General features: G+C 44.7%; 1 protein-coding gene across 3 annotated transcripts in view; it reads left to right on the top strand.

Annotated features, from left to right (window-relative positions):
* ASTN2 (astrotactin 2) overlaps positions 1 to 12,688 on the top strand; it is an 881,037-nt gene that overhangs the window by 820,564 nt on the left and 47,785 nt on the right. For all 3 annotated transcript variants that reach the window (XM_077769932.1, XM_077769931.1, XM_077769933.1), the window contains one exon: positions 4,284 to 4,425. In XM_077769932.1, coding sequence (XP_077626058.1) covers positions 4,284 to 4,425 — 142 coding nt within the window. The remainder of the gene's footprint in view (positions 1 to 4,283; positions 4,426 to 12,688) is intronic.

Here is a 12,688-nt window from a genome sequence, read left to right as displayed (position 1 = left end):
TAGCTCATGTTCATGTGGAATGCAGTTGGTCAGAAATTAAAGAGCAGGTCTAGAGGACTCAGCAGGTTTATCTCATAGGCTGGATGATAGGAGTTCCCCCATAGGCTTTAAGAGTCAAGAGATGAAGTGTTTGTTCCAAGTGGACCTCTCACTTTGTGTATGGCCATCAACATGATACATTCCTTCTCTAATAATCAATTGTCACCTGGAAAAGGACAGGATAAAAGATTGGACAAAAAATAATTTTAAGGGACTTTATCTTTCTCCTCTGTTAGGATGACAGTAATAAGAAAAACGATAACTAACGCAAGAGTTAACATATTTTGGAGTCCTTATTGTATTCATAAACACCGTGCTATTTGATTTGTAAGCAATATATGCAATATTTTATATGATATTCACAGCACTGTAAGTCAGATATTATGATTATATCCATTGTACATATGAGGAAATAGATGGAGAGCATCAAAGAACTTATCCAAAGCAAACTATAAGTGGGGGTGAACCAGGATTTAACCCTAGGCAGTATAAATTCAGAGCCCAGCCTTTTAACCATTGCACTGTAGTATTATGCAGTGTGTAGTATTCAATGGTTCCACTGCCAGACTTGGGGTATTGTGAAACCCCAGTGCATGTGTTGACCTGCACTGATTTGCATTTGTGCACAGAGAAGGCCCCAGATCTTTCTTAGGACCCCCTCTACTAGGTGAGGAAGGACAGTGAAGGATCCCCTCATTCACCTGTCTCCATCTAGGTTACATTTAAGCCTCCTGGAAGAGAGTGCCAAGAAAAGCAATCTTACAACTTACTTTATGGGTCTGTTCTTGTCTTTCAGAGACCTTCCTCTTGTCAGACTACAAACTGTAGAAGGTCAGGGGCTATTTCTTTTATTGTTTCATTCCCCAAGCTAAGAGAGGGACACACATTCAACTGCAAATTGAACAGAATTGAAAACCTCACTTTTCAAACACTTGTCTTTAAACTTTCTCTAGGAGGCAGCATAGTATAAAAGAAAAGGTACGGCTTCAGAGTTAGAAGGATACGGGTTCAAATCTCAGCTCTTTCCCTCCTGAAATTTGTGAGCTTAATCTCAGCTTTACAACAGAGATGCTAACATTTAACTCCTTAGGATTGGATGCTGTGACGATTAAAGGAGACAAAAAAAAGTTGGCACTGTATCACTTCCCTTGCTTTTGATGCTTTCCACGTGAAGGTCATCAACCATGTCTATACAGTCCCAAATACCGCCTGATGCTGTGTATCCTAGTATTGTCCCCCATGTGACTAGTTTTGTATCCATGCTATCCAGTTTCTTGCCTTGAACTAAATCTGTAAACCTTAGACCTGTGTGCCTGTCTTACTGACCTGTCAGGCATGTCATAAGGCTTTTATCCAGGGTCCAGTTGTTCTGAAATGCACTGAAACATCTGGGAAGCCATGCCTATTTGTAAATGAATGTCAGCCATATTTTGGCTTGAAGACAGTTAATAACTGGCCACAGGAATACTGAATTCCCTCATGAAGGGCCAACTCTTTCAATGGCTATCTAGAAACAAATTGAGAAGCAGACAGACAGATCCAAGCTCAGAGAAAACAAACGTATGCTGCCAAAGTTGAAATCCTAAGAAACCACGAGAAACAAAGCCCTTACTCCAGTGAGTAATTCCATGTTTTTTCCCCTGTCCTTCATTTTTCACCCTATATGTTGCTCTGCTTTGGTACCTATTAGAAGAGAGACATTGTCTGTTTATGATTTTACTATGGAAGAAGCTGACAGAGAAGCCTGTGAAAGAAATAGGGGATGCCAACATCCTTGATGTATAAAGCGTTCATTTACCTTTTCATTTTCCAGTAGAACTGCTGATTCTAGAAGACTGCTGGTCTAAGAATTGCTTCTTAGACTCTGCATTTCATTCTGGACTCCAAACTGGAGTTACTGACCCCATATTACAGAAAGAAAAACTGAGACTTTGAAAGGTTAAGAGACTTACAGTAAATGATGGAAATAGAATCCAGTCCCAAGTCTGTCTGACAATAGCAGGGGAACTTGCATGTCGCTGACATCAGCCTTGTTCAGATGCTTTCCTCCAGCACCTACGTAGCAAGTCTATGAGCTGTAGTTGTCTTTGTAAAAAGTAGAAAACAAAGAACACTATAATAAGATCTGCTATTTTCGACCATAGAGCCAAATACTTTATCAAACAGTTGTTTACCTGAAATCCTAGGGCTTTCCATACAGTTTAGTCAGACAAGTGTTTCATCATTCACTTGTGAGTGAAGAGTGAAACTTTTCTTTGGAACACTAACAGGATATGATCTATATATCCGGGTTTACCAGTTCCCTAGTAGAGAAGAGCCCTGTGATCTCCTTGGGTCACAGTCTTCTCAGGCGTTTGGCCAATATTACTGTTCCATGATGGTTCCAATATATTGGATTGTCCCTAAATTCAAGTAGAGAGGATTTAGTTGAATGGACATCTTCCTCTTGTCATTATTAAGAATAAGTGAGTAGAGAGTGTGAGGCATTCCACCTCAGACAAGAAGGAGAAGGAATGAACAGTAAAGAGGCTTCATATCATCCCATACTGTGTGGTATAAAATAACCCACATGCTTGTTTTGCTCCTAAAGCATCCAATTTTAGAATTGGAAGGGAACTTAAAAGGCCATTTAGTCTGGTTCATTTATTTTATCTATTTTTAAGTAATTTTTTTATTGATTTTTTTCTTTGTAACAAAGCTAATACATGTCCATTATAGATGATATAAAAAAAGAGATAAGCAAAAATAAAAGAGAAAAATACCCATGATCTGACTTTCCAGACAAAGCCACTATTGTGCATTTGTTATAATTTCTTCCTTCCCTTTCTAAATAGATAAACATGTAAAATTTCCACCAAAAATTAGATTATTCTGTAATAGTGTAACCTGTCTTTTAACCTAATATCTTTTCATATAACTTCATAGTCTTCCACAATCTTGTTTTTGATGGCTAAAAAATGTTCCATTGCATCACTGAACTATAAATGATACTGCTATTTCTATATCATTGAATATTTAGCTGTTTCTAAATTCGTCCCAGTTTAAATGGTACTGTAATGTTTATCCATATATCTTAATCTTTGTGCACATCTATGTTTTTATTTCCTTTTTCCAAAAGCTCTGATAGTGATCCTACCACTTTCACACTACAGAAGACAAAACTAAGGCTCAGAGATGGGAATTTGGTTGCCCAAAACCATCCAGCAAATTCTTTTAAAAACATTTTTTTTAATGTTTTATTTATTTCTGAGAGAGAGAGACAGCGTGAGCAGGGGAGGGTCAGAGAGAGAGGGAGATACAGAATCTGAAGCAGGCTCCAGGCTCTGAGCTAGCTGTCAGCAGAGTCTGACACAGGGCTCGAACCCACGAACCATGAGATCATGACCTGAGGTGAAGTCAGACGCTTAACCGACTGAGCCATCCAGGCATCCCCATCCAGCAAATTCTTAACAGAGCTAAAAGTAGAACCCAAGATTTTAAATGTCCAGTTATTCTTTTTAGTTTGGCTTATTTCTACAAAACTTCAGCCACTTCCTAAAATCCAGTGGCTAGATTGACATGGAGTTCGAGGCACCTGTTCTTCCACTGTCTCTTCCTGTCCCATGGTCATTGCTTACCAGTCATGGAACCTTTTTCCCCTTAGTTGGACCAGGTCTCTGTCCATCTCAATATAACACTTCATGAATCCAGAACCAAAGTAACACCTCATGAATCCATGAGCCACTTCATGAGTCCAGAATCCAGAGCCAGGACACTTTGTGACTCTACTTCATGCAAAAGAGTGACCCTGTGATAGGAAACCTATCTTACGTCTTTGGTCCAATTCCTTTGTTATACCAGCAAGGAGAACACAGTTCCAAGAAGGAAGGGTCTCACTCAAGTAGTTGGGAGGAAGTTAGTGGCAGTAAGAAGACCAGAATAGTTAGTTTGGACAGAAAGCACAATGCACCTTTTGCCTTTTCGTATATTTTTATTACACAATAATTTACCTCATCTGAGCATTGCTACAATTTACAAAGGCAGATATTAGTATGCCCACTCAACAGTTGGGAAAATTCAGGCATAAATTTAAACAGAGTCATTAGGGCTAGGTACTAATCTGTGTCATTCATATGCTATGCTTGTTTTGTCCACTAATCCTCCTGATAACGGTATCCAGACATTTCTTGGGTTTGGACAGCAGCAAGAATGTCTGCTCACCAAGGCCTGAGCTGGGGAGCTCATCTTTCTTTGTCTTCCTCCAGGAGAATTCCTGAGCTTTGCCGATGACTTACTCTCTGGCCTGGGCACATCTTGTGTAGCAGCTGGTCGAAGCCATGGAGAGGTCCCTGAAGTCAGTATCTACTCCGTCATCTTCAAGTGTCTGGAGCCCGACGGTCTCTACAAGTAAGATGTGCTGGGTGCGTGGGGAATGTGAAACCAGATGATTTCAAGTCTGGGAGGCAAGGCATGAGTAATCTGTCCAGGCCAGCCAGATGTTTTGTAGACAGCCTGTGTGTGCACCTTCAGATGCTGAGGTTTGGAAGTATCCATTGGAGAAGTGTGACTACAACAAGCCACAGAATCACACAGGGTTACTGCCAGAGGGCCCAGGGAGGCCAGGAACACAAAAGCATTTCTTCTAGTGATGAAGAATCTGCAGCCCAGAGAGGAAAAGTGGCAAGTTAGCAAGGAGGGCTGGGACAGGAGTCTCTGCTGGTGTTCTTTTCTCAATTCCATGACATCCCCTCTGAAAAATACTTAGATTCGTATATCTGAAGGACGTATACATGCAACATATATGACATATATATTGTTGTCGTTGTTCTTATTGGCCATTACCACTCCTTCACAAAGTACATTAGAGTCACTACATCCAAATGTCTAGTGATAGACAAGGAAGTCATTCTGAGGCTCATCTGTTAATCTCGGAGGGAAAAGGGGTCGTTTTTCTTTTGTTCTACCCTCAGTGAGCATTTGTCACCTTGGGAATGCATCATCCAAACCTGTGACATAAAGTATAAGAGATGAGCTGTCTTCATGAACCCTAAGTATGAAACTATAGGCCACATCCTTTAGTAGGCTAGAGAGTTGAAGTTATTAACAAGATGAGCATTGTTCACCAATTATTGAAATCATTTATGTTTTTCTTTTATTTACTCAGTGACCCATCCATTTATCCATCCATTTACCCAATCATTAATCCATCCCTCCTACCATCTCTTTCTCTCCCCCTTCTTCCTGTCTCTATCCATCCATCTCATTCATCCATGTATCTGTTCATCCTCTCTTAGAGTCCATTGTTCATTCCCTTATGCATTCATCACTTCTTTCATTCATTCCGTTTTTTTCATTCATAACTCATTTACTTATTCAGACATTTTCTGAAGAGTTCCCATGATGGTATTGAGCTAAGAAATGCAGGTATGAATGTGACTAAACAAGGGCTCTATTCTCAAATAACCTAAAACTTAATGGTGTTATGAAGGCCATAGACCATGGATTCAGATCTGGCTTTGAAATGTTTAGTTAGGTCACCTTAAAGAAGTTCCTTTACCCCTATAAGCCTCAGTAAAACAGTATCTATCAATAAGGCCTAGTTTGCAGAGTCACATGACAATTAAACAAAAAACACCCTGGCACACAGCATGTATCTGCTCAGTAAGTATTAATCCCTCCACAATGCGAAAATCCTTCACCTCCAAACCATATCCCATACCCACTTCCTGTGGAAGGTCATGGATTTTCTAAAGACCATGGCACTCTTTTGAATATCCAACATGTTCCCAGGCTCACTGGGAACACCCAACACAGTCATGCACCAGACTCAGGAATATCACTGTAAGCTAGATATTGGGCCTCTGACCCTGGCTCTTCCACAGTGTATCTGGTAGATGTTGAGATCCAAGTTTTATTTTATACAGAATGGCAAAATCAACTGGGGACAGTGAGTCCCAAAGTACAATAGGCTATTAGATTTCTTCTGGTGGGACATCTTGGCAAACTTGCCAGAGGAAGTAGCATTTGCCTCAAGCCTTAAGTGACGACTTCGGATCCAGATCTTAAGAGTGTGACTCCACAGCCTCTTAATCAATAAGTGCTGACACCAACCTCTTGGTCTTTAGGACCATAGCATCTATTAAAGACAAGTCTGTGACTAGATTAAGGGCTCCGAGGCCTTTTCCAACTCTAAAAACTGTGATGATATGAAGAAAGTAACATTTTTGAAAATTTCATGATGGCTGGCTTCTGATCCCTTTACCCCTCATGAAGGGCATAGACTCGAGGCAAACAGATCTGGGTTCACATCTCTACCCTGCCCTTACCAGCTGTGTGACACTGAGTGAGCCTCTCAACCTTCGGAACTCCCATGTCCTCCTCTGTGAAAATGTAGATAATAACAATGCCTGACTCACTGGGACCTGAAGTGGATTTGATAAGATACTGCACAAAAGCTCTCCACTTGGTGACAAGTTCCCAGTAAGAGTATAAGTGTGAGCTGTTATCACTGTTGTTCTTGTTTTCCTTGTTGGGCTAATGGTTAATTTTAATCCCCTCCCACTCCATTCACCAACTACAGGGATAGCACCTAGCAGAGAGTGTGGTTCCTATCCAGTGAGATAAAAGTAGTAACGCTGTCTCAGGGTGACACTGTGGAGTCTGGGCATTAGCCAGTCTGGAATCCTCTAGGCCCATTAGGTAGAGAGCAATGAAATGTCTTATGGAACCCTAAAAGCAATTAATCTTGAGAGCTGACAAATCAGTCAAATCCTTGAAAGGTGATGGTGGTTTTCCCTCACTTCTTCTTTTCCTTACTGCTGAACACCCACGACCCCCTTGCCACGTCTTTAAGTGGGACCAACCCTTCTTCTTCTGTCCTGGAAATGTGTTTGTCATGAATGTGTCATTCCTAACTCTGAACACTTCTTTCTTTTATTTTTGAAACTGATTTTTATTATTTCTATTTTGTTTAGAAGTTTTTAATGTTTTTTTTTATTTTTGAGAGAGAGAGAGAGGGAGAGCGAGCAAGCAAGTGTGGGGAAGGGGCATAGAGAGACAGAGGCATAGAATCTGAAGCAGGCTCCAGGCTCTGAGCTGTCAGCACAGAACCTGATGCGGGGCTTGAATGCACAAGCTGTGAGATCCTGACCTGAGCCCAAGTCAGATGCTTACCTGACTAAGCCACCCAGGTGCCCCGAAACTGATTTTATGAATGGTGTGGAATCTGGGCTGCTTGAACAAGGAACCCAGGGTGTGGTTTGGACCCATCTCCCACCCTTCTGGTGGCTCTTCTTCCATGGAGTCTAACCAACTCACTCTTGAGTTTTAAAATAGTTCCATTGTCAGTTCTTGGGACTTCTCATTTTCTGCATGCTCATTCCTACCAAAATCAGTTTTCCTACTCTTGGGTCAAAAAGGCTGTGTCTGTCAGTAGGAAGAGCGAGGGCTTTGGGGACAGACTCCGCTAGGTGCAAATCCTGATTCTGCCCTGTACTCCTGACCTGCCCTGGGGACAGTCATTTCTCACAGCTCTATGCAACAGTGTCTTCCTCTGGAAACAGGGAGCTGGTAATTGTTCTCCTATCATGGGGTTAGAAGGAAGAGCAGTAGGTGACAAACTCCACAGACAGGGTTTACCAGAATGCCCTGCATATAGTTACTGCTTCGTTCTTCTTGACCCCGTCACTGAGTGTCTGTGTCTCTTCCAAGGACATCCAGGGAGGAGCCATTTCCTATGGAGCATGTTGGGCTGCCCCTGGTCCTGGTAAAAATGACCATCTGGGATCCTTTGGGAATGAAATGGGGTGAAAAGAGAGCATGGGCCCAGACCCCTGAGTTTTAATTAAGCACACTGCACCAAATCCCCATCCACACTGCCAGAGGTATAATAGGATTCAGGTGGAGAGGGCCAGTCTCTCAGGCAGGAAGACTGAGTTCACATCTCACTACCACCACTTCCATCTCTGGGACCTGGGGCTAAATGTTCATGTCCCCTCCTTGTTCTGCAGTTCTGGCACCTTCCAAGTGAAGGTGTGTTAGATCCACCCCAGCTTAAGAGTTCAGAGAATGCATACTTTTGCCACAAGATTTCTTCTCCTTCTCTCCCTTCTCCTCCTGAGCTCCTACCCTTCCTAATTTTCTGCTTCTCTCACTTTTGTTTTACCCCACAGGGTCTCCTAATGTCTCTGTTCATCTCTCATGCCTTTCATTCATTCTCTGTTTAAGTAATTCATAGCTTGCTGTCTCTGTCTGTCATTTTCCCAGTCCTTCTGACATTGCCTTTCTCTTTGTTACTCTCTTCTGTTGCTGTGTGTGTATCTCAGTTTCTCTATCCTGTTTCTTATTTGAGTGAGGGATCCTCTCTCTCTCTCTCTCTCTGAATCCCCACTCCCTCTCTTCACTCCACCGAGCAAAGCAAAGTACTTTGCAGTCCCTTCATCCATGTGGTTTTACACAGCACCACAGGGTTGAGACCAATTGGGGGAGGGAAAGTCAAGGCTGATTTTCTGTCCTAAGCTCACCCTGGTGCAGCAAAACAGAAACATCAGCATTTGGGCCCTCTCTAAATTGAATTTCCTTGTTTGTTTCATTTGTTTTGCTTTTGAATGAAAACAAACAAAGAGCAGCAGAGGAGAGGGTCCCCAGAAGGTCTGACAGTGTGGCCAACTCCGGCACCCTTGGGTTGTTGGTGCTGGAGAGTGACCCTGAGATGGAATCTGTACTCACGGTGGATGGGTCAGGCCAGGCTAGGCATCCGTGGTCTTCCCTGCCCTTGCCTGGCCAGAGGCCTAGACACCCTTCTTGCCACTGCTCCCCAATTTCCTATTACCCAAGGTAATTAGCCTCTGTCTTGTCTTGGCTGCTTTGCCTTTCTCAAATCATGGATGACTGCCAAAGGGTCCTGAGCAAACATGCGGTGGCAGCCAGGCCCAATTCCTGGGGAGGGGGGCTCATTCCCACACATTCAGAGGCTTGCCCCAGGCCCGTCCTTCACCTCCCTGGCCTCAGATCTCTGAAAACAATGCCAAGGGAGCCTGGGTACTACAACCACATGCCAACATCCATGGTGGGACCAGAGGCTTGGGGGAGGGGAGGGGTTCCTTCTTGGGTGGGTGGAGTTGGAGGAGAGAAGTAAAAGGAAAACCAGGGCCCTAGAGAAGGGACAGCATTGTGAAGAAATGCTGAGGTCAGGGGTCAGACATCAGTTCCCACACTTGCTCCCAGTGAGACCCAGTGCTACTTCTTCCCCCTCCGCCTTGATGTTCTCATCTGTGAAATGGAAAGGTTAAATTCTGTGCTGTAAGACTTGCACACTGAGGTAGGGGTAAAGACTACACCAAACTCCTGATTCTCGGTGCCTCTAGTACTTCCTGGATAGTAGCGGTAGCAGGGATAGTAATAGTTGACCGAGCATTCCCTATGTGCCACAAACCATGCTAAGGATGATGTTGCATGTGCTATCTCATTTAATCCTCACCATAACCTGTGGATCTGGGATCGCCATCACCTCCTATTTCATAGATGGGAAGACTGGAGCTTAAACGGGTACTTTTGCCCAAAATTACATGATAATGAGAGAAAGAGCTGAGATTTATACGCAGGCTGACTCTAACACCCACCCTCCCCTCTCCTCACCCCATTGCCATCCCTGTCCTTATGCATCGCACATATAGACTTGTCAGAGTTAGGAGTGCGAGAGAACTACGGCAACCCTGTTTGAGCAGCAGGCACACTGGGCTGGATCCTTCAGCCTGCAGACCCTTCCCCCGGGGAAGGTTCTTCACACTCATCCTTCTCATCCATGAAATGGAGCTGATTGATCCATAAATGGGAGATAATTAGTTCTATCCCATGGTCACAAAGATTAAAGTGAGTGGCAGATGAGAAAGCACTTTGAATTTTTCACAAGGTCATGTGCTCACGCAGGGTTTTCCTGATGATTTCATGGTCATAGGTCAGCTATGGGGAAAGGAGGAGACACTGTGAATCCATGTACCCCTTCCCCCCACCACCTCACATTCACAGTTTAAAATTGGGCCTTTGGGATCAGACAGAGGGAAGTTTTGACCTCCACACCAACACCTACGCACAAGCGTGGACTTGGGCAAATTTCTTAACCTCTTTGAGGTACAGCTTTTCATCTGTAAAATGGAATCAAAATAGGACCTTTTTCATAGGATCGTGAGGATTTGATGCACTGAAACATGTAAAGACCACCAGACAGTGTCTAGCTCACTGTCAGTACTTAATAAATGGCTGGGGGTGGAGGACATTACTCATGGTCATTACTCTCTGGGGTAGCAGTCTTCACCCAAGCAATCCAGCCTGGGGTTGCCACTTTGACACCATCCTGTTCACAGCCTTCCAGTGGGAGAGCAAAGTAAGCCCTTATCTCAGACACCGGCCCTTTACTCCCCATCCCCATGCACTCTTGCTAGAATGTAGCGCTTTTTCCCCTTCCTCAAGGTCTTTGCCTCTCCCCTACCCTTTCCCCAGGATGGATTTCTCTGAGCTTTTCCTGTGATTGTTCCCATGATGGCTCCTTGTTCTCCTTAATGTTTTTAATTACATATCACATCCCAAGAAGGGCCTTCCTTGGCCATGTTAACCGCCGTGGATCCTGCGTGCCACACACAGAGACACACAAAGCCACACTGCTCACTAAAGCTGTAATGGCTGAGTATCTGCTCTCTTGTTTGTTGTCTGTCTTTTCTCACCTGTCAGCTGCATAGAGCAGGATCTGTGTCTGCCTTTTTATCCCATATCCCTGGTGCCTAGAACAGTGACTGATGCCAGTAAAGAATCCAGTAAATAGTTGTTAAATGATTTGAATAAATTTCCAAGCCATTGCGTCACTCTGGAGACACTGACTTTTCCCCTTCACTCATTCACAACCTCTAACTCCCTTTCTTACCGAATACTCAGATGACCCCACTGTGTGCCACGCTGTGGTCTAGTACCATATCTCCATGTCTCTGTATCTACCTGGAGATTTGTCTGTCTGCCTGCCTCCCTACTTACCCACCTTATCTAATTTAATACTCAAAACAACTCTCTAAGGCAATTACTAGTCTTCTTATTCAACAGATTAGACTCCTAAGGCAAAGAGAGTTTAGATAACTTGACCAAAGCCTCAAAGCTACTAAGAGGAGAAGCCAAGCTTTGAACTCAGCTCATTTATTTCTAGAGCCTGAACTTGAAATGACCACCCTTGATGACGAGAAGAATGAGACATGTATTGATGGTGAGGGTCAGGGAGTAGAATCTGCTTAGAGGGGTCTTTTGTCCAAAGAGCCGTGTGGGCCCAGATGAGTTGGAAACAATATGGACTCATATTTAGGTCCTGGCACCACGAGCTCCCTGGCCACTACCACTGAACTCCAAATCTCCTCCAGCAGTCCCGGCCCTGCCACGCCAACTGCTGAGCTCAGAGTCTATGCAAAGATGTCTGCTTCTCCTAGCAATGCACTCCAAGTGCCATTTTTGCAACACCCAGGATCCCCAGCTCTCATGTGCTGAGAGATGTGAGATGTTGCTTCCCCGTATCTCCAGATTGCGATGTGTTTCTGCAAACAAGTCCTGGCTTTCTGGCCCAAAGATGCTATTACAAAAGCCCAGGGGGACTGGAGCCTTGGGCGGAGCATTGCTGGGCCCCCATTAGCCCTAGGACACCACCCCTGCCTGGGCACAGCCTGGGCAGTACATCGCAGAAGCAGCCAAGGCCACCGCCATGGATACTCTAATTATATATTAGATGAAATCCCAAAGTTTCCCTTTATTTACATTCCTACCCTACCCTCTTCATTTCCTCTCTTTGTGCCAAGAATCAGCACAGACTTTACTGGAAACAGCATGAAAGCCATCAGGAGCCCTCTAAGGCTGACTTCCAAAAGTGCTGGCCCAGATGATGGGAGGCGAGGGACCCCAGGGTCATCTCTCTTCTGGCTCGAAGCAACTGTGAGGCCGTGGCAAGGATTTTCCCCTTGGAGGCCTCCGTGTCTCCACTTGTAGGAGAGGGACTGAGCGAGGCCAACCCAAAGGACCAGTTCATGAACTGGCAGGCTGTGTGCCTCAAGAGAGAATGGAGGCGAGCAGAGAGGGACTCAAGCCCCTGCTGATTGGAGAGGGGAGGCTCTGAGTCAGGTGGAAGAGCTTCATTCAGCTTTAGGCCCCATACTTCTTCCATCTTGCGGTATCAGTAAACCTGTGGGCCTCCAGAGCCAGGTCCCCAACATGACCGGGCCCAGCTTCCGGGGGACTTGGAGCATTTAGGAGAAAAGAGATAGGCACAGAAGCAGCCTTCCATGCCAACCGGGGCCCTGGGCCACAGCCCCTGGACCAGTGTGAACTGAGGCTGAGGCCCAAGGTTGATCCAGGACACACCAGGGAAAGAAGCCAGGACAGGCCTGACACTGACACTTCTTGTCCCTCCCTGTACTGACCTTTTCTTCCCAGTGCGAAACTTCCTCAGCCCTTTTTTCTTCTCTTCAGTCTCCTCCTTTCTGTCCCTCTACCACTTCCCTTCTTCTCTTTCTCTGCTTTTTTTCTCTCCCTCCCGCCCTCCCTTCTTCTTCCCCTCCCTCTCCTTCCCTCCCTCCCCCCCTCCTTCCCTTCCTCCCTCCTTCCCTCCCTTCCTTTTTTTCTCCCTCCCCCCTTTCTTTCCCCCTCT

Source organism: Crocuta crocuta, unplaced genomic scaffold (genome assembly GCF_008692635.1).
Source record: "Crocuta crocuta isolate KB4526 unplaced genomic scaffold, BGI_CrCroc_1.0 scaffold95, whole genome shotgun sequence".
NCBI lineage: Eukaryota > Metazoa > Chordata > Mammalia > Carnivora > Hyaenidae > Crocuta > Crocuta crocuta.
This window is presented reverse-complemented; position numbering and strand designations above follow the sequence as displayed.